This window comes from Gloeophyllum trabeum, assembly GCF_000344685.1.
Source record: "Gloeophyllum trabeum ATCC 11539 unplaced genomic scaffold GLOTRscaffold_00002, whole genome shotgun sequence".
In the NCBI taxonomy this organism is placed as follows: Eukaryota; Fungi; Basidiomycota; class Agaricomycetes; order Gloeophyllales; family Gloeophyllaceae; genus Gloeophyllum; species Gloeophyllum trabeum.
This window is the reverse complement of record NW_006920411.1, coordinates 1,329,417-1,346,837: the sequence shown is the minus strand read 5'-3', so window position 1 is coordinate 1,346,837 and position 17,421 is coordinate 1,329,417. Positions and strand designations below refer to the sequence as shown.

The window sequence follows — 17,421 nt, the reverse complement described above, 5'->3', positions numbered from 1 at the left end:
CTGGTCGACCAAAGTGGCATCCATGCTGCAGACATACCCCTCGAATACAGCGCGTCTAATACCTATGATACATATCACCCAATAAACCATCTACCATCAGTTGTCCTTGAAGTGCTCCCTGACAACCCGGCCAAAAATCTGTACCGCCTTTTTCATGTCGTCGAACTGTAAGGAAAAGCAGTCCGTCAGCGAGGGATCCAGACAGCAGGCAAACACGTACATCGTTAAAACTAAAAGCGATGCGGTAGTGGCCGTCGTCGGGCCCGTCCGGCGAGTCCTCCTGGTCGGCGGCGAAGAACCAGCCGGGCGCGATGAGCAGGCCCGACTCCGCGAGCGCGATCCAGAGCTTCATCTCGTTGCTGTCGTCGCCCTTCCTGAACTTCGGGTGGTTCTCAAAGTGCACTTTCAACTACATAATTAATCGCACGGTTTGTTAACCTGCAGATCCATTCATAGCTAGTGGTACGCACCCAGACGAACATCCCCGACGTCGGCGGCACGAAGCTGAACAGCGGCCTGCGCGCCGTGAGCGCGAACTTCTCCGACATCTCGCCCGTCGGCTTGACCTTCTCCGTCGCGAGGTACACGTCGCACCCGCGCCACGCGCCGCTCTGGCCCGTCGACAGGTCGAGGTCGAATTCCTCGGCGAAGGCGTCGATGAAAAAGTCCCGCCGGGCAGTGTACTGCGCGCCGAGGCCGCGCAGCCAGCGGACGTAGCCTTCGAAACCCCAGTTAAGAAGGAGGCTCGTGATGAGGGACTGCGGGCAGGTTAGTCTAATGTAGGTGTAGTTGAACGTGCAGGAGAACGAACCTGGCCGAAGCCGCAAGGTGCCTGGGTAGACACTTCGCCGGCTCGTTCCAACCGCTCAGCGAATACGGCGTTGCACGTGAACCAACCGAGACGGCTGCCGGGAGCAATGGTCTATAGACAACGTTAATGAGCCCATGAGCGATGGCAGCGTCACTGACAGAACGCGTACCTTTGAGAACGTATCGAGGCGAATGACACGGCCTTGATAGTCAAGCCTGACAGACGTGATAACGTTAGCAAAACAATGCAATCGAAAATCGAGTCGTCGAATGTACTTCAGGTAGCTAGGGACTAGACCCGCGATGTAGTGCGAGATATCGTCGTCAGGCGAGTCCTTCCTGGTACGGGCTGATTTTGGCTGGTACACTCCTTCCTGAAGGAAGTAGTAGGGATCGTCCTCGACAATTATGATATCTTATCGGGGAGTTGAGTTGGTATGCTCGCTTGCAACTACGCAAGGCTATGCTTACCGAACTCGACGCAAATGTCGTAGATCTCCTTCTTCCGTCGGTACCCCATCGTCTAAATAACATGATGTCAGGAAAGCCGAGGGCGTTGATTACAATGACTTACCGCGCCGCTCGGGTTCTGGCCCACGGGTACGGTGTACATGACATGAGGCCTGCTAGTAATGAGAAGAGTATCCGGCTGTAAATAAAGGAACACACCTCTTCTTCCCTGTAGCGGCTTCATCCCACTCTTCGAGGATCTGACGCAGGGAGTCACTTCGCATGCCTTCCTTGTCCATTGGGACGGGGTGAGCGGTTATCCCAAGAGGCGCTACGGAAGACAACGCGGACGGATAGGTCCATTCCTCGGTGAGGAAGACTTCCCCGGGGTTGCAGAGTGTCAGAGCAGCGCGGTTCCAGCTATATTGCAAGGATCTGAGTTGTCGCCTCAGGTCCATGGAGATGGGATGCCTCACCCGTCCGTGTTTCCGGTCTGAACAAGCGTCTCAAAATCGGCGTATGCAGGCTGGTACACCTTGGAGACAAATTCATGCAGGAACTTCTGGAGCGGGACCAAGCCGGTGGCAGTACCGTATTGTAGGGCGGTAGCGAGGTTGACGTCGTCGCGCGGATTCTTGACATACTTGGGGATGCTGACGGACGTGGTCTTCTCCTTGGAGCCGGCGCCGAATATCTTCCAGAGCCAGGACAAGGACGAGGACTGGGAGGAGGAGGAAACGGGGAAAGAGTCTGGGACAAGTACGTCCGCGGAGATGGTAGAGAAAGGGAAGTATCCCGGGTTTGGCATGCCTATTGCGCGATGCAAGACTGCGTCGAGACTGAGCAAGACGTGGAGACGTACCTCCAGCCAGCGCAATCATGTTCGGGCGCCCCATGTACTTTGCCAGGCCCTTCAAAGGCGACGTCTGCCGCGCCTTGGCCATGTCAGACAAATGGCGCGAGAGGTCGACGGCGTTGGGCTGCTTTTCGAGGCTCATGGCGGCGGCGAGGGCTGGCAAGGTGGAGGGAGCAGGGAAAGATGGCGCAGGAGAGCCGACGGGATATTTAGCTGTAAGTAGTGGTATGTATGGTGCCGTGTTAGTCATCGCTGCGGGCCCTGATAAGATAAGCCGACCCCATCGGTCAATATTAGCCCTGCGTTGTCCTCCTCGACGTTAACTGCGGCTGCTGGCCTGCGGAAGACGCGTTCTGCAGCAAGTCAAGGCAAACATGGCAAACGACAGTGAAAGCGTCCGAATCGATGGCGCAATGCGAGCTCAGTAACCCGTCGATGCGGGGAAGCGTTCCTCTAGGACCCCTGAAAATACTGATAAATGCCGGTGCGAGACTCAAGATTTCCATGTCTGGATTGTCTGAGGCTCCCCCCCGCATTTTTGTCCGGATAAAATACCGGCCTCCCTAAGGGGCCGATTTTTGTCCGGACTAATGCACCGGCGTCTGAAAAAACAGAAAAAAAGGTTTTCTCGCCTATCAACTCATTAGAACACTGTACAATGTATCAGTAATCGTACTAGAATGCAGTCAATGAAGCGACAGAATTCACAAAGGCCGCCCACTCCCATCAACCATCCTCCTCCCCATCCGAGTCCAGACCCTGGAGTGCGGCATTCATTTTGCCTTTATCCCAATCCAATCCTTGGGATTGAATGAGATGTCCACCTCTTCCGTGAGGTCAATGTCTGCCATGCCCTAATGTGAATCCCGCTGAGACTGCTGTACCCCATATGAACGAGCTCGAAGCGCACACGTTAAGTATTGTGGGCGTCGTCCATGCTTCCAGAGCCATGTAAAGTGGTGATGGTGTAGCGAAACTTTGACGATACAGCGTCCTGATCTCAGCCACATTCAGCCACTGGACATCGGAGCCCATTGCGCTACATACTAGAAACTATATATCACAGTGCAAATAAGGGCTACACGAGGCTACGCGACGGTACACAATGACAGGTTGGGACAAACCTCAGCCATAATTGGGTTAAAATACATGTACTACAAAGGGTAAATACATTGGGCCAGTCCGTTGCCAACTTGCCACACAGCCGTGTCCGGACTGTAACCGGCATGGTAGCTCGGTCATGACCGGTGTCCGGACTGTAAAATCGGGATGGCCGGTTCGGTCGTCCATCCTTGTCCGGAAGGCGTCTGGCATGGAGGGCTCGAGACCGCGATTTTTGTCCGGACTGGCACCGGCATCTATCGGTATTTTCAGGGGTCCTGTTCCTCTCCACGTGCCAGTGCAGCACTCGATCTTGTCATGTCCGGACTTTCTTTTGGCTCTATGTCCTGAGACTGTGAACCTCTCCATGCATTGTGTATGGCAATGGCCTGTCTTATAATGGTAAATATTATGTATATCTGCAGGTGCAGCCGGACCAGGGCGCCTTGGCCTCTGGTGTCCGGGATGACTGGCTGGACGTCCGGACTGGCTCCGGCGCCTTGGTGATTCGCTCTTTTTGTCCGGACTGGCTCTGGCGTTTACTTGTGTCCTGCTGCGAGCACTGGACAATAGAGCTACAGCATTAGGAATCATATCTGCAGTCAGTGCACGGCTACTAAACACCTTCGTCTCTCGCTGTTACATGCTTATGCGCAGCCCGTCCGTCTCTCCGTCTCTGGGCCGGGTCTCCAAAAGATCTCTGTGAGACTAGAGCGGGATAAGCTTGCAGTCATCACCTGCAACTTTCGAGCAAATGGCTAAAGTGAAGTTTTCGTTCTCTATCGCAAATGCATCCATGTATAAGTTCTCCACTCAGCTCCTTTCTCAGATCAGAAGACACCAGAATATCTGCGACATGAAGACCACCCACGAGTAGGCCGGTAAGCACCTAGAACTGAATCCACCTCTCTCAGGTCTATTGGGACAAAGGCTGTCGTGCACGATGATCTCACCATCGTCTGGCATTGTCCCAGCATATACCCCGAGTCCAAGCGTTCCTTTGCCTCCGTGCAGGACAAAGCGCGTATATAGATGTTTGTTCCCGGCCAAAGCGCGAGTGGCGCATGCGGGTACAAAGCTTTAAGGCGGAGCAAGCGAAGGCACCCGGCCAAAGCACCCCCTTCCTAGCCCATTACCCATTCCTGCGCGCCCTCCCACTTCCTACTCAACTCCCACAAGACAGCAACGGAAACAATGTTTGCCATCCGACCCCGCACGCCACAGTTACCATCTCGGGCCAGCCTTCCTAATGTGGAAGGTGGCACCGCGTCGCGCCTGAGGCTCAGGACGCAACCACACCAGGTTCGTTCACGAACACATCCATCTTCATCATCCTATCATGTTCGGAAATATCTATAATCTGCTTTTCAAGAACGATACACCCTCTTCGGAGAGGAACGCTACCGCTGTGGAGCCTCCACGGCGGCATACTTTCAGTCCTCGAGCTATGCCACACGGGCTTCGACCAGCAAATCGCTCTTCTACGCCAGTACAACAGGTGTGTAGACGCGTCAATCTGATCCTAACAGCGCTTCATGATTTTATTAATGCCCCTTGAAAGGGATTCCAGTCGTTGCTCGCGGTGAATCCCGTCCAACGTGCACGGAAGCGGCGGGGTAGCCGCGAGCCACATGAACGGCAGACTAAACGTATCCACCTAGAGCCGCAGGTCAGTGGTCGCATTGACTCATGTGTGTTCCAAACATCTCAAGTCCTACTCATAGGAGTACGAGATACCACACGCAAGTAGTTCTGCCCTCGGACGGCGACCGCGGGACACGACCGTGGCACCTCACGGTCGGCCTGCCAAACGCGCTCGCTCAGAAGAGGTAAGTTGGTCAAGCATCTGCGAAGGGGCGCTCTATGAATGTAGCTGGCTTAGGACCCTGACCTCACCGAAGCGGGCCCATCAAACCTGGGTGCCCGTATACACACTCCAGCCCATCGGTACGCTCAGCCACCTACATCGGGCGGTGGTGTACGTTATCTCGCTGAGAGATTTGCCTCCCGGTTCAGCGGCGGAGAGACAGGAGCGAATACCGCCTCCTCATCGTCAAGGGCGGACTGTTCTGCTGCCGAAGATCAGCCGCTGTCCCTCTCCTCAGTCGACCTCGCTCGGGCTGGGAACGGGGATCATTCGGAAGCCGAGCAGAGTGTACCTGCTTCCTGTCTATTGACTTGTTCGCCGCCCAGATCCCTGCGTGGCACCCCATCCTCACCATCACGGGCGGGTTCCTGCCAGCCACAATACCAGCCGCCTTCGCCCGACAGCGTCGGAGATGCCCTTCTTGAAAATGCACGTCAAATGCAGGCTCGGAATGAGAACGCTCCTTCTACCAGACGCATCTCTCGATCTCCTCCCCGATCCCGGCGGGGCGTCAGGGGCGTAAACACGCCGCCTCCGTCTACGCCTGCTGTGACCCCCGACTCCCTGTTCCGTTCGCCCAGCCCTGAATTATCCTACAGACCCCCGCCCATCGAGCTGAAGGATCTGACCTGCGTTCGAGCGCTTGGTACGTTCAAGAACGTCGGTTAGCCACAGGCGTTTCTTACTCATTGATTTCGAACAGGATCTGGAGGCTGGGGCGCCGCGCTGCTTACGCGCCTGGACAGGGAGCCGGCGCATCCCCTAGATATGCCCGGAACGATGTTCGCGACCAAGTACGTCACCAAGGCGATGATGTGGCAGCAAGAGCTGGTGAGCATTTCGTATTGCAGGCTGGAATGTGGCGTCATGCTGACGTTTCTGCAGATTGGCGAAGACCCAGCCACCAAACACATCGAAAGGTCCACTATGTGCGACCTTCCCTGGAACCCGTTCGTGTGCGGGCTCATCGCCGCGGAGGAAGACGAGAAGAACCTGTACCTAACGCTTGAGCTCATCCGAGGAGGAACTCTCCGCGATCGTCTATATGATGATGCTCCGTTCGACACCGAGACCGCGAGGTTCTACATCGCCAACCTCGTTCTCGCGTTCAACCACATCCACGAACACGGGTACGTGCACCGGGACGTGAAGCCCGACAATATCCTTGTCGGCGAGGACGGGTATTTGTGCCTGATCGATCTCGGCTTCGCCAAGAGGGAAACGGACGATGATGGATGGGATGGAATGGGGACTCCGCAGTATAAACCCCCGGAGGCCTTCAACCCACGGGGGAAGCATAACCGTGCTCTTGATTGGTGGGCGGCAGGATGCACATTATATGAACTCCTGGCTCTCGAATACGTGAGTCGTACCACACTTATGACGTGACGTGCTCATAACCAATCCCGGACAGGCCTATGGGGGCAAGGACGAAGACGAGATTGGAGCGCGGGTCTGCAACAGCGACTACAAGTTTCCCCGCGATCTGAAAGTTGACCCGGACGCCCGGGATCTGATTGCGCGTCTTCTCGAGAAAGACCCTAGCAAGAGGCTAGGGACAAATGGAGCGGAAGAAGTAATGCGCCATCCTTTCTTCAAGGACGTCGACTGGGTCAAGATGCGGAGGCGTCAACTCCCCGTAAGTGGCGGTTATCAATGGTTCGGTATTCTTGGCATGAGGCTAAATTCGGGCTCACAGGCTCCATGGCTTCCCTCGAGGACAAGTCTTGCGCTGGAGAAGAGATTGCACACGACAGAGATGCCCAACCCCAGCGCAATCCCGGGACTACGGATGGAGCATCCGCCGCTCCATCTTCGCTATCATATCTCGCTGGAAGACATAGGACTGCGGGCGTGAAGTCGTTAGCGCAACGACGTCCCATCCTGGTTGGACTCACATGTCTGAGTTTGCATGCATTGAGAACGGCGCTGCTGAAGTCCACCGCTTGTCTATGTATAATCTCGATTGATTTGACTTTTTTTCGGCCCGGAAATATAAAGCTAGGGTCCCTGTGCGCTTCGTCGTTCGTCCCTCATCGTTGAGATATCAGTAACCGTTGGTTAGAGTTCGCCCGCTGGTCAGAATGATGGTATGCCGTGATGTGTTCTCCCGCGAAGTCAACTGTGCTGTAGGAAATGCCGATCAGCCATCCGTCTGACAGACCCGAACCCTAAATGACGTTGCTGTGCTGAGACCGCTTCGAAAGTCAGCGTACAGAAATTCCATCAGAGGAGTGAATGTGCCATATTACTTGGGATTACATATATAATATTACGTGCTCTGCCGTAGAACTAGGATGCAACTTCCCCGTCTCGCCCGCGAGCATCTCCTACATCAGTGTTAATGCCACATGACGCCGCGGCTCCACTGCATCACGATGAGAGCGACGAGGGCAGGCTCCAGAACACCCGTCTGAACGGCTTCAGGGGAGACTTCCATCTCAAACAAAGGGTCCGATGCTCGCACGATGGCTAGCGGAAGGGAAGATATATTTTCTGAATAAAGCTGCAGTGCATTAGTATGTGCGCCACACGGGACATGGAGCAACTCACATAAAAGTGGGCGTCGTCGGCGGTCCAGTAGTAGGGTATGTTGTGCCAATACATGCATTGTGCCGATCTAGGGTATGTTAGATCCCGTGTCTGGATGATGATTTGTGAGACTCACGTCTTCCCGACAATCTGCCTGAGGAAATCTTCCTTGCGCATCTTCTTGCCGCCTCGAATCTCTATCATGGTGAACGGTGACCTCCATTCAATAATGGCGACGTCCTTCTGGCAATCCCGCATGATGGTTACATGGGGGTCATTGGAGGTGATGGTATACAGGACTCGATTATTAGGTCCTATTATATTGCAGTTGATAAATCGAACGTGATTATTAGGAGAGGGGACGAAGCGGAACGTGAGTGTTCCGGCCGATGAAGTTGACATTGGCTGGAATCCGGGAAGCGGAAGGGCGCCGTATGCCGACGGGGGTGGTCCGCCGCCACGACTAGCATAGCAGGGATGTGGCGTATGAGGTCGTCCGTCGCCTTGTTTGGTAATCTTTCCGCACCAGCCTGCAGCCGAAAGAGGATTAAAGTGAGTGAAGTCGGGGGATTGCATTTTGTGAAGGAGTACAGGTCGCTCACAACGAATACAAGGTAGATGCGGTCCTTATATTCTCTTCCCTGCATTGTGGGTCCCGCGGTGCATCTAGAGACTTTCCGGGCGCTAAGTACATGACAGAGAGCAGACTTCTTCACAGTAGCCTCAGCACACGCCCGTGCCGTCGAAGCGTCTGAAGACCATGAGAAGAGGGCTGGAGTACCGCTTCGCTGTCTGCAGTGATTCCGTGTGGCGCAATGAATGATGATGAACTTTTCCCGGGGGTGGCCCTCGACCAGATCCTTAGGGGTCTTGTCTTATGAGTGATATGATTATTGAAGCGAGCTGCTCCAAGGAGAAAAGACTACATTTCTAAGCTGCGTGAGACGAACAGAAAGACTGAGATGACCTTCCTTATCGGACGGTTGCCTAAATCGCGTTGATCGTGCTGAGCCAGTGGCGGTGCAGATCCGAGGAGACAGTCTCTCTCCCGCGGAGCCGCCCACAGGCGCCCGTGATCCAGATTATCAGCCATCTCCCTGCTGGAATACGCAGTGTCGCCACATGGGTGATTCCTTGATCTTCAACAACTACATTTGGATGTAGCAGCCCTCACAACAGGAGCTATACGGAGGACAAATAATAGGATAAGGTGCAGGTCCAATCCAATCAACAGAATCCGTGAGTGACGAGAAGACCATGTATACGTAGCGCTGTATTTTTGCGCATTACAGTACTCTGCACGCCTTGTCTTGTTGCGCAGTCAGTGGGAGGTCGGGCGGTTGACGAGGACATCGCGTTTAGGCGCCCCAAATGGGCAACTCACGAGTTTCGGGAGGACGGGCTCGACTGGAAAAGGGAATCCACCGCTACGAAAAGCCAACTGGGGGTTCGTATGTCCCGCTGTCGCCCACAGAAGCATGATTCAATCAATAAGAAGCACGAACATAATAACGGTGCTCATATTGATTGAATGACAAGCTCTCGTTGAGCCGCATCGAAGAGTAGATGTATCGAGGAGCTGTGGACGCGGGAGGGCGCCCGCGAAGCACGGGAGAACCCTCCACACCAGCCCTCGGGGCACCACTGATTACAATCAGATGTGTCCACCATCAGACTAAAATACTTGACACACCGAAGCATACCTAACATCCATCAAATGCCCTTGTCCTACGTTTGGTCAAAGAAAACAAGCAAGCCTGTGTCATGATGGTGACTGATAGGTCATCTGGCAATGTCTGGAGATTCACTTCCCGCTCTCATCAATGGAACGACCGAACACTCAGAGGGGCAATGCAAGACGATGACTTAGCAAATGAGTGGAATTTTCGGGTAACAACGTTACACCAGCAACTACAGGACCCGTACTCCAGCATATCTGCGTCATCATCTGAGGTCTGGTGAAATATCGTCAAGCATGTGTAGCGTACCCGCTGAGGACGGCGGCTAAGAACGTAAAACCGGAACCCTTCTCGCATACGTGCGGCCAGTACTTCGCGCACTTGCTTTCGCGCACCTTGGGAGACTGGACAGTGGCGTCACAAGAGAATGGCGGCTTCCAAAAATCTCAGGTTGGGGTCGACGAACATCTGACGGCAATACACACCTCTCGAGGGAAGTCGCCTGGACAACCTCACAAGAAGCGCGACGTTAAAATGCCCGCAGGTCGGCGGCACTCTGGGAGATGGGTGGCATCTACAGCCGCCATCACTATGCATGACAAAAGATGAGCGAAATCCGGGAGGAGAACTGAGCGTGAAGCCTACCGGGGCCCACCAGGCTCGGTGCAGAGGGGAGGAGGACAAACTACATCATTCTTGTGAGCGCAAAGGCGCACTTAAGGGACTGACGTCCGCCGATTGCATCAGAGCCCGGCCGACACCGACAGATGGCCGCTACGGCTAACATGCTCGACAAGGCTATTCCCCGGAGTACTACCGGAATACAAGGCGCGCCGGATTCATTGGCAGCAGTCTAGAAGGGGACGATAGGCGTGATCATGCGCAGAAGGTACGTGAAGCAGGGCAGGGCGCCAGACGAGTTCAAGACGGATGCTCTGCGCGCTCGAAACGGGAAAAGAAGGACTTCATCGTGGCCGGCCATCTTTCCTCGGTGTTTGGCTTCAGGGCCTCCGAGTCAGCATATGCACCGTAGCATGGCGTTATAGTCTATTCTTGCGTGGTTTCGCAGACGGTAAGGAGGGAACCTTACAATTGGTCAGGGGCCATTGGAACTCCGTTAGGGGCGGTGCCGCTGATTCATTCCGGCGGCAGGGACTTCCTAACTGATTCTCATCCCAACCATCACCTCTGTCAGTATCGTCCTCGCATACGCGCGGGAGGGTAAGGGAAGGAAGGAAGGAAGGCAAAGGGAATTTGCAGAGTGAAGTGAAGTGAGGGTATCTGGAGGTACGCCTGGTCGCGGAAATTTGGTAGTATCTCCGGTGGGAGTAATTCAATTAGCAGGATATCGGGATGGCGTATCAGTTTTCTAGGAAGGGATGCTTCAAGTGCGGGAACAGTATGTAGCCTACATTGTCCAGAGAACATTCATTCTTGTGCTCACGTTTGAGGGTGAAGTGGGGCACATTGCGGAGAACTGCACTTCGGAACAGCGTCTCTGCTACAATTGTCGCCAACCCGGCCATGAGTCTTCTGCGTGTCCTCAGCCTCGCACTGCTTCCATGAAGCAGTGCTACTCGTGCGGAGGCGTTGGTCACATCCAGGCCGAATGTCCGAGCCTCAGGGTACAAGGAGGTGGTCAGAAGTGCTACGTAGGTTATCAGACGGCACGAAGCTGCTGGGCATGTCTGACTTCGCTTTCCTTAAAGAATTGTGGTCGGTTTGGGCACATTGCTCGTCTCTGCCCTAGCGGGACCGGCGGAACTGGTTTCGCGTCGCGTGCCCCTCCCCCTGGCCGTGCTCTTAACACGTCCACCTTGCCCCCTGTGAAGTGTTATCGATGCGGCGGGCCCAACCATATGGCGAGGTATGCCATTATATCCTAGCTTATTTGCCGTTCATCATATACGTGTCGTAGGGATTGCCTTGCCGCTCCAGGAACCACTACCGAGATGGCTCCTGGTGCCAATAGGAGCAAGACCTGCTACAAATGCCAACAGGAAGGACATGTAAGTCCCGTGAACACTATCAGAGTTAATCCGAAGTGCTTACATATCCCAGATCGCTAGGGACTGCCCCGAAAATGCGGAATTCGCGGCTGCTTAGAAGATGCACATTCTCTCGAGTTCCTTACCCCGGCCGTAGATCCAAGCACTCACGCTGCGACATGCCCTCTCTTCATCTTCGGGACATCCAAATACCACTTACGAGACCGGTGCTTAGTGTATGCTGATCATTCCGACGTGTTCTACACAGTATTAAACTATGCAGCCTCGGCGCGGTGCTTGCGTCGAGCTATTGTATGATCTTCCGTGCCCACCATCGTGCAAGTGATGATTGACGCTCCCATTCTGGAGAAGGGGCAATGACACAAGCCATTATCGTGTCTCCCGCAGGTGAACCAGCAGACTGGCTCGTGCGTGTGCTCATGGGCGTTTCTGGGTACCGAGCTCATGTCGATGACAATGGACAACTGCGTTAGTCGAACGTCCTCGCCGTTATTTGGGTCGAGACTCCGACACCCCTCCGGCCCCTTTCAATAGTTCATGTATAACCCCTTGTTGCTCTGAGTCCTCTGATGATCTATCAGTTTAAGTGCGACGTTCCTATCTGCTGTATGTACTTCCGGACCCACACGGCTCTATTCGAAGTGGACCGAGCGTCTCACGGTGCTTGACGCGGACGTTCATGGCAAGTCGATCGCAAATACGCAAACTCGCTCTAAAGTGCTCCCATGTACCCGTATGCCGGCGCAGGCATATCTTCAGTCTATCGTCGTTCTCTCCATTCCCCGACAATGGTTCCAAGCCGCAGACGTATCATGAACGCAAGGTCTTGCCGTACGCTAGTCCGACCTTATACCTCCTCGATTACACGCCAGTCTAAGTTAACGGGTTAACCAGTTACACTCGGGAAGAGTTATATGACGTTGTCGCCGACGTGGCCTCGTATCCTCGTTTTGTACCGTTCTGCACTGGCGCTCGTATCATGACACCACCAGCACCCAAGGGAGGGTCTCCATCCGTGAAGCAGCTGGAAGCGGAATTGACTGTCGGGTTTCTGTCTTTCAAGGAGAGCTACATCAGCAAGGTGGTGTGCACGCCGTATGAATCTGTAGAGGTCAGCGACTCGGGGCACACCACTGCGATTCACAGCATGCTGACATTCTGAAAGGCAACGGCCTCTTCGTCAAGCCCATTGTTCAAGAGTCTGACGACTACGTGGAGGTTCCACGAGCTCCCGTCTCAGCTCGCGAACGCTCCTAGACGAGATCCCCCGCTCTCTGGACCTCGGAATCCGGACGTGGCACAGCTGAGCGGACCAGAGTCAACCCTAGCCAGCCGGAAACATCCTGGGACGCTTGTTACTCTAGACCTTGCTTACGCGTTTGCGAATCCTCTCCACGCAACCGTGTCGGTCACGTTCTTCGGGCAAGTCTCAAAACTCATGGTAGACGCATTCCAGAGACGATGCATGGAAGTATATGGGCATTCATAGCGGTATGCCCGCATGGCCCTCAAGCACGCACTTTGGCTGTAGCACGGACGGAGCGTGCATAACCCTCACGAAATCGAAATCGCATTCCATTCACATACGAACGAGCCAGGACAAAATATTCGAAAGCAGCTAGAATAATTACAGTGAAGCATGTAGCATAATGATGATCACACCGTTGGAATGACTGCAGTCTCCTATAGTCAAGGCTACATCAGTGGTTCTGTTCATCGTACGCAATTGGATAGTTAGGTCACCTTAAGGTAAGTAAGATGGACAATGCATTGCTTTTCGAATTCACCGAATCCTCCCGTACGAACCACTGAACTTGAACTCGCCACTGTCTTTCCAGTGAACATTGATATCCTTACTGGTGATGATCAACTCATCATATCTGCCGCGCCACTAGGATGAGTATATGCTCCAGGATCAGAACCTCTCTGCCTACCTGACGGGTACCGAGATATCTCCAATCAAGTTCTCGAATTCGTCCTTGGGTATCTTCTTCGTCTTGAACTTGGGAGGTCCACCCAGTCCCATCATTGTGCCGAAGACCAGAGGGTCCGGGCATATGCCATCGTACGACCACTTCGCCGTCCCCGTCTTGCAAGAGTCCTTCCACTGAATGCGCGTGCATCAGAGTTAATACAGACAGGGGTTGTATAATCACAAACCTTCATCTGTTTCTTGATACCACTGACAGCGGCCTTCCTAACTTTCTCTGCGGCCTCCTCGAGTTCTTCCTTAGACTTGGGTTGCACCGCCGACCCGCTGGTAGCAAGCGCTCCCTCAAGACTCCTCGCATATTCGGCTAGCTCAACAAGGAGCTTGCGGGCCGTATCTTTGTCTTCAGGGACGTCGTACGAGTCGGGGTTCGCAAGGATAGCGTCTACCGCGGCGGCGGCGCCAGTGCGGGCGCGTTTGGCCTTAGAGCCAGTAGAAGCGTCCGACTTGCGCTTCTTCGAGTTAGTGGAATCTGACAAGCTTGTCATGTTTGAGAGGGAAGAGACGTGGAGGTTGGTGGTGGCGGAGAAGGAAGTGGATAATAATATGGCTATTGTACCAACGGAAGCGTGACAGGACGCGTATAACGCGTCGCGTTACTGTACGCGTCTTCATGACGTAGCGCTGGTCCTACGAAGAAAGATTCGAGAAAGAGCTTTACAGACACTATGCAGCCTGGTCCAGAGCCAAGAGCCAACGTTGAAGATAGTGGTGCCTACAGCGAGCAAGTCAGGCTTGTATACGCCACAGCAACGCGTCTGCTGGACATCAATATATCAGCAATAAGTATATCCTCAGCCTTTGTAAGTACTGTGTAATTGGACGGAGCGCCGTCGTCCTACTTTGGTCCTACTTGACCAATTGCAGAGAACGTGAAGCTGGACGGGTGACCACCCATTTCGATCTGTATGTCATGGCTTTTAGACGTGAGGGTCGAATGAGGGCGATTACTACGCAGTAGCATAAAATCAGGCGTGGCTGCTGCTACCTGAATGAGCACCATGGCCAATGTTAGAACTGCCGCAAGCTATAGCTTCACCGACGAACGTCTCGTCCACGAAACGAAACCAGCAAGCAACGTGAGATCTGGAGAGGAGATCCAGAAGATCTGAGATCGCTTTGGCCTAGATCTTGACATGCGTTACCATTCAGGGTAATATCTCGAGCCAAACCACCACCCAGTAAACCTTCCAATAAGCTTCCGAGTTCTACCTGAATGCTGCAATCTATCTCCTGCTCTGGATGCATAATCGTCTCTGCCTTCCGCTCTTTTCTTACTTCACAATATCAGGGAGTTGTTTCTCCGGTGGTGGGATTTAGAAGCAGCGTCATGCCACGCGAAATTGCGGCATTTCCAGGTTATCGCGGCATTTCCATATGGACCACTAGAGAGTGACACAGTATGTACCTTCGCAGCCAGTCCAAAAACGCTATCTGCTTAGAAGCCCGGTATGCGTGCGACGCGGTTAGACCTATAAGAACCTCAAGTGATCTTCTTGCGCCGGGCCCTCCCCGCCAGTGCCTTCCCCGGACAGTAGCCTGAGGCAGCGGTAGCACGTACTCTGGTCAACATGGCTGGCCGAGGTCTTCTGAGATATGGTTTACCTTTCGTTCTCACCTCCTTGGTGGCTGCTCTTACTCGCGATGGGAGGCCGAACGGCAACCTGCCTCCAATCCCTGCGGCCCCCGCGATGGACGCGCCCTCGGACACGGCCGTCACCAGTCGCAACGGGACGGTCATCCCCCCTTACAACACCACCTATTACTTCGAGCAGTTGATTGATCATAACAATCCTAGCTTGGGTACGTTCCAGCAACGCTACTGGCACACATGGGAAAACTACGAAGAGGGTCAGTGATGCGAACTTGAACGCTCGTTGCTATGACTTACAATTGAGTGTGCAGGCGGTCCCATCATCTTGATGACCCCAGGGGAGGTGAATGCTGCGGGTGCGTATATGACCGCAGTATGTCCGATCTTTGCTTCTAAAAATCCGTCCCTCTTTGACAGGTTACACCGGTTACCTGACGAACAGGACGATCAATGGCCGCATTGCGCAGCAGCAGAACGGCGCCACCATTGTTCTGGAGCACCGGTTCTATGGTCTGTCCAACCCGTACCCAGACTTGAGCTCTCAGAGTTTTAGAGTGCACACCATCGAGCAAGCGGTGCAGGACTTGGTCTACTTCGCTAAGAATGTGAAGCTACCTATGCCTGGCGGTGACGCCGTGACACCAGATCAAGCCCCGTGGATTCTGATTGGCGGAAGCTACTCTGGGGCGCTCACGGGCTGGACCATGGTTGAGTGAGTATCCGTACTTCTGGAGGACGCTCAGCTGTTGACGGTCCTGTAGCCAGCCCGATGTGTTCTACGCTGGCTATGCATCTTCGGCCGTAGTGGAAGCCATCCTGTGAGTAACACTAGTTCCGTCAGAAATGGCAACTAAAATTATTTGTTTGCAGTGACTACTGGGGTTATTTCGAACCAATCCGCCAGTATATGCCGAGGAACTGCTCTGCAGACGTAGAAGCCGTTATCGCGCACATGGACCAAGTCTTCACGTCGGGGACGCCATCCCAGATCGCTGCTCTGAAAGCCCAGTTCGGAATGAGCAACGTGACGCACTTGGACGATGTTGCAGGCGCTCGTAGGTCAAAGGATTCTTGTTCCGCGATTCGCTATACTCACGCACAAGGGCAGTGCGGAATAACCTATGGGACTGGCAGTCTCTCTCACCCGACACCGGACCAGGCGCGCAGTTCTTCCAGTTCTGTGATGCTTTGGAGGTCAAGAATGGCGTCAGTGCGCCTGCCACCGGCTGGGGCCTTGAGCACGCCCTTCAGGCATGGGGCTCGTATTTCGCCAACGTCTATTATCCAATTCGTAAGTCACAGCATTTTGGCGCCGGAGAGGACACTGATGATTGTCTTCAGTCTGCGGCGACGCAGACGCTGAGTGAGTATCATAACTCGCGTAATAAGCGCACCAAGTTGACGTTCTACAGGGATTGTTTGGGAACATATGATCAGAGCCAATCGTACTGGACTGACACTTCGATCGACAATGCAGGAAGGTCTTGGGAATGGATCGTGTGAGACTACCTTTCAGATAGCCGCGGCTCGTATGCTAACTTGGTATGCTTCACAGCTGCACGGAAGTAGGATTCCTCCAGGACGGCGCCCCGCCCAACTGGCCGACTCTCGTCACCCGGCTTGTCCAGCCTGCGTACGATGAGGTATGCGTATATCAGAGATGCGCTGGCATGGAAGATAACTGACATCTGTCGTTCCAGCGTCAATGCTCTTACATGTTCCCAGAAGCATTCCCGACCTGGCCTGTTCCAAATGTCACGGCGACTAACGCGAAGTACCATGGTTGGAACCTGCAAGTCGATAGACTTTTCTTCGCCAATGGTCAACGTATGTGGTATCCAGTTAACCATCAGTCCACGTGCGGACAATGACAGGAAAGCTGACGCAACCTTGTTCCATTGATAGGGGATCCATGGAGAGAGGCCACTGTCTCCGCTGATGGGGTATACGTCCCGAGTACCCCCACACAGCCTATCGCGGTAGGCGATGGATACCACTGCTCCGACCTGATCGTGGCAAATGCGGAAGTGGATGCCACGGTCATGAATGTGCAGAATGAGGCGCTTGGCTATATGAAGACGTGGCTATCACAGTGGAAGAAACCCTGAGACCCTCATATTGGGGCGTTAATGGATGGGTCAAGGGTTGTCTAGGATAGCACGCAAACGGGCTTCTTTGTGTATCAGTCAGACATTCATATCGGATTGCATTGTCGTACGAGGCTTCCAAAGATATGCACTGACACCGACAATGTCTGCGCGCGAATTTGCGTCCTGATACATTGATACATCTAAAACGCGTTGGGTCAGGCTGAGCAACACAGCGGTGACTCTGATAGAGCAAAAACAAATTGCATGTAGCGACGGCAGTGATAGAGACGAAGAAAGGACGCCGCATACATCGACATCAGGGGTGTTGTTGAAGGCCACCAGGGTGCGTGGGAACGCTGTGTTTGCGCTTGTTTGTGGGAACCCTGAACCCAGTGATGTCGCAACCCTTTGCCCAGGGGGAATTTAATTTTGTGACTTTAACC

At 54.0% G+C, this 17,421-nt stretch overlaps 6 protein-coding genes across 6 annotated transcripts; 3 read left to right on the top strand and 3 right to left on the bottom strand.

Annotated features, from left to right (window-relative positions):
* Positions 1-39: 39 nt before the first annotated feature.
* Positions 40-2,446, bottom strand: GLOTRDRAFT_98301 (PLP-dependent transferase). The gene is made up of 11 exons (XM_007864068.1): positions 2,123-2,446; positions 1,737-2,070; positions 1,480-1,680; positions 1,385-1,433; positions 1,282-1,333; positions 1,087-1,225; positions 981-1,026; positions 812-922; positions 471-758; positions 221-409; positions 40-165 (listed from the first exon to the last, which is right to left on the bottom strand). Exons 1-11 carry the CDS (start codon positions 2,256-2,258, stop codon positions 97-99), a joined length of 1,614 nt encoding a protein of 537 aa, XP_007862259.1. The 5' UTR covers positions 2,259-2,446; the 3' UTR covers positions 40-96.
* A 3,235-nt stretch (positions 2,447-5,681) lies between these two features.
* Positions 5,682-6,738, top strand: GLOTRDRAFT_21770 (kinase-like protein; the record flags this gene model as incomplete). The annotated part of the gene is made up of 4 exons (XM_007863443.1): positions 5,682-5,730; positions 5,788-5,943; positions 5,986-6,446; positions 6,499-6,738. Coding segments are annotated over 4 exons (906 nt in total), but the record flags the coding sequence as incomplete, so codon positions are not given.
* A 687-nt stretch (positions 6,739-7,425) lies between these two features.
* Positions 7,426-8,192, bottom strand: GLOTRDRAFT_90869 (uncharacterized protein; the record flags this gene model as incomplete). Its single annotated transcript, XM_007864067.1, has 3 exons — positions 7,426-7,590; positions 7,638-7,704; positions 7,753-8,192. The coding sequence occupies 3 exons, from the start codon at positions 8,190-8,192 to the stop codon at positions 7,426-7,428; spliced, it is 672 nt and encodes a 223-aa protein (XP_007862258.1).
* Positions 8,193-11,983: 3,791 nt separating this feature from the next.
* On the top strand, positions 11,984-12,793 carry GLOTRDRAFT_33746 (uncharacterized protein; the record flags this gene model as incomplete). Its single annotated transcript, XM_007863526.1, has 3 exons — positions 11,984-12,135; positions 12,199-12,415; positions 12,470-12,793. 3 exons carry the CDS (start codon positions 11,984-11,986, stop codon positions 12,791-12,793), a joined length of 693 nt encoding a protein of 230 aa, XP_007861717.1.
* Positions 12,794-13,087: 294 nt separating this feature from the next.
* GLOTRDRAFT_33890 (uncharacterized protein) lies at positions 13,088-13,782 on the bottom strand (the record flags this gene model as incomplete). Its single annotated transcript, XM_007863536.1, has 3 exons — positions 13,088-13,184; positions 13,239-13,411; positions 13,465-13,782. The coding sequence occupies 3 exons, from the start codon at positions 13,780-13,782 to the stop codon at positions 13,088-13,090; spliced, it is 588 nt and encodes a 195-aa protein (XP_007861727.1).
* Positions 13,783-14,815: 1,033 nt separating this feature from the next.
* On the top strand, positions 14,816-17,159 carry GLOTRDRAFT_70429 (peptidase S28). Its single transcript, XM_007864066.1, has 11 exons — positions 14,816-15,145; positions 15,200-15,244; positions 15,306-15,600; positions 15,650-15,706; positions 15,759-15,943; positions 15,997-16,179; positions 16,230-16,251; positions 16,301-16,387; positions 16,444-16,531; positions 16,589-16,715; positions 16,794-17,159. The coding sequence occupies exons 1-11, from the start codon at positions 14,866-14,868 to the stop codon at positions 16,994-16,996; spliced, it is 1,572 nt and encodes a 523-aa protein (XP_007862257.1). The 5' UTR covers positions 14,816-14,865; the 3' UTR covers positions 16,997-17,159.
* Positions 17,160-17,421: the final 262 nt, after the last annotated feature.

Coding starts and splice junctions, on each gene's coding strand:
- GLOTRDRAFT_98301 (XM_007864068.1), bottom strand. CDS start 2,258: ATGAGCCTCGAAAAGCAGCCCAACGCCGTCGACCTCTCGCGCCATTTG. Junction 1,434..1,479: donor GCCGCTACAGGGAAGAAGAG/GTGTGTTCCTTT, acceptor CATTACTAGCAG/GCCTCATGTCATGTACACCG. Junction 1,027..1,086: donor CTAGTCCCTAGCTACCTGAA/GTACATTCGACG, acceptor CACGTCTGTCAG/GCTTGACTATCAAGGCCGTG.
- GLOTRDRAFT_70429 (XM_007864066.1), top strand. CDS start 14,866: ATGGCTGGCCGAGGTCTTCTGAGATATGGTTTACCTTTCGTTCTCACC. Junction 15,146..15,199: donor ATGGGAAAACTACGAAGAGG/GTCAGTGATGCG, acceptor TTGAGTGTGCAG/GCGGTCCCATCATCTTGATG. Junction 15,707..15,758: donor GCCGTAGTGGAAGCCATCCT/GTGAGTAACACT, acceptor ATTTGTTTGCAG/TGACTACTGGGGTTATTTCG.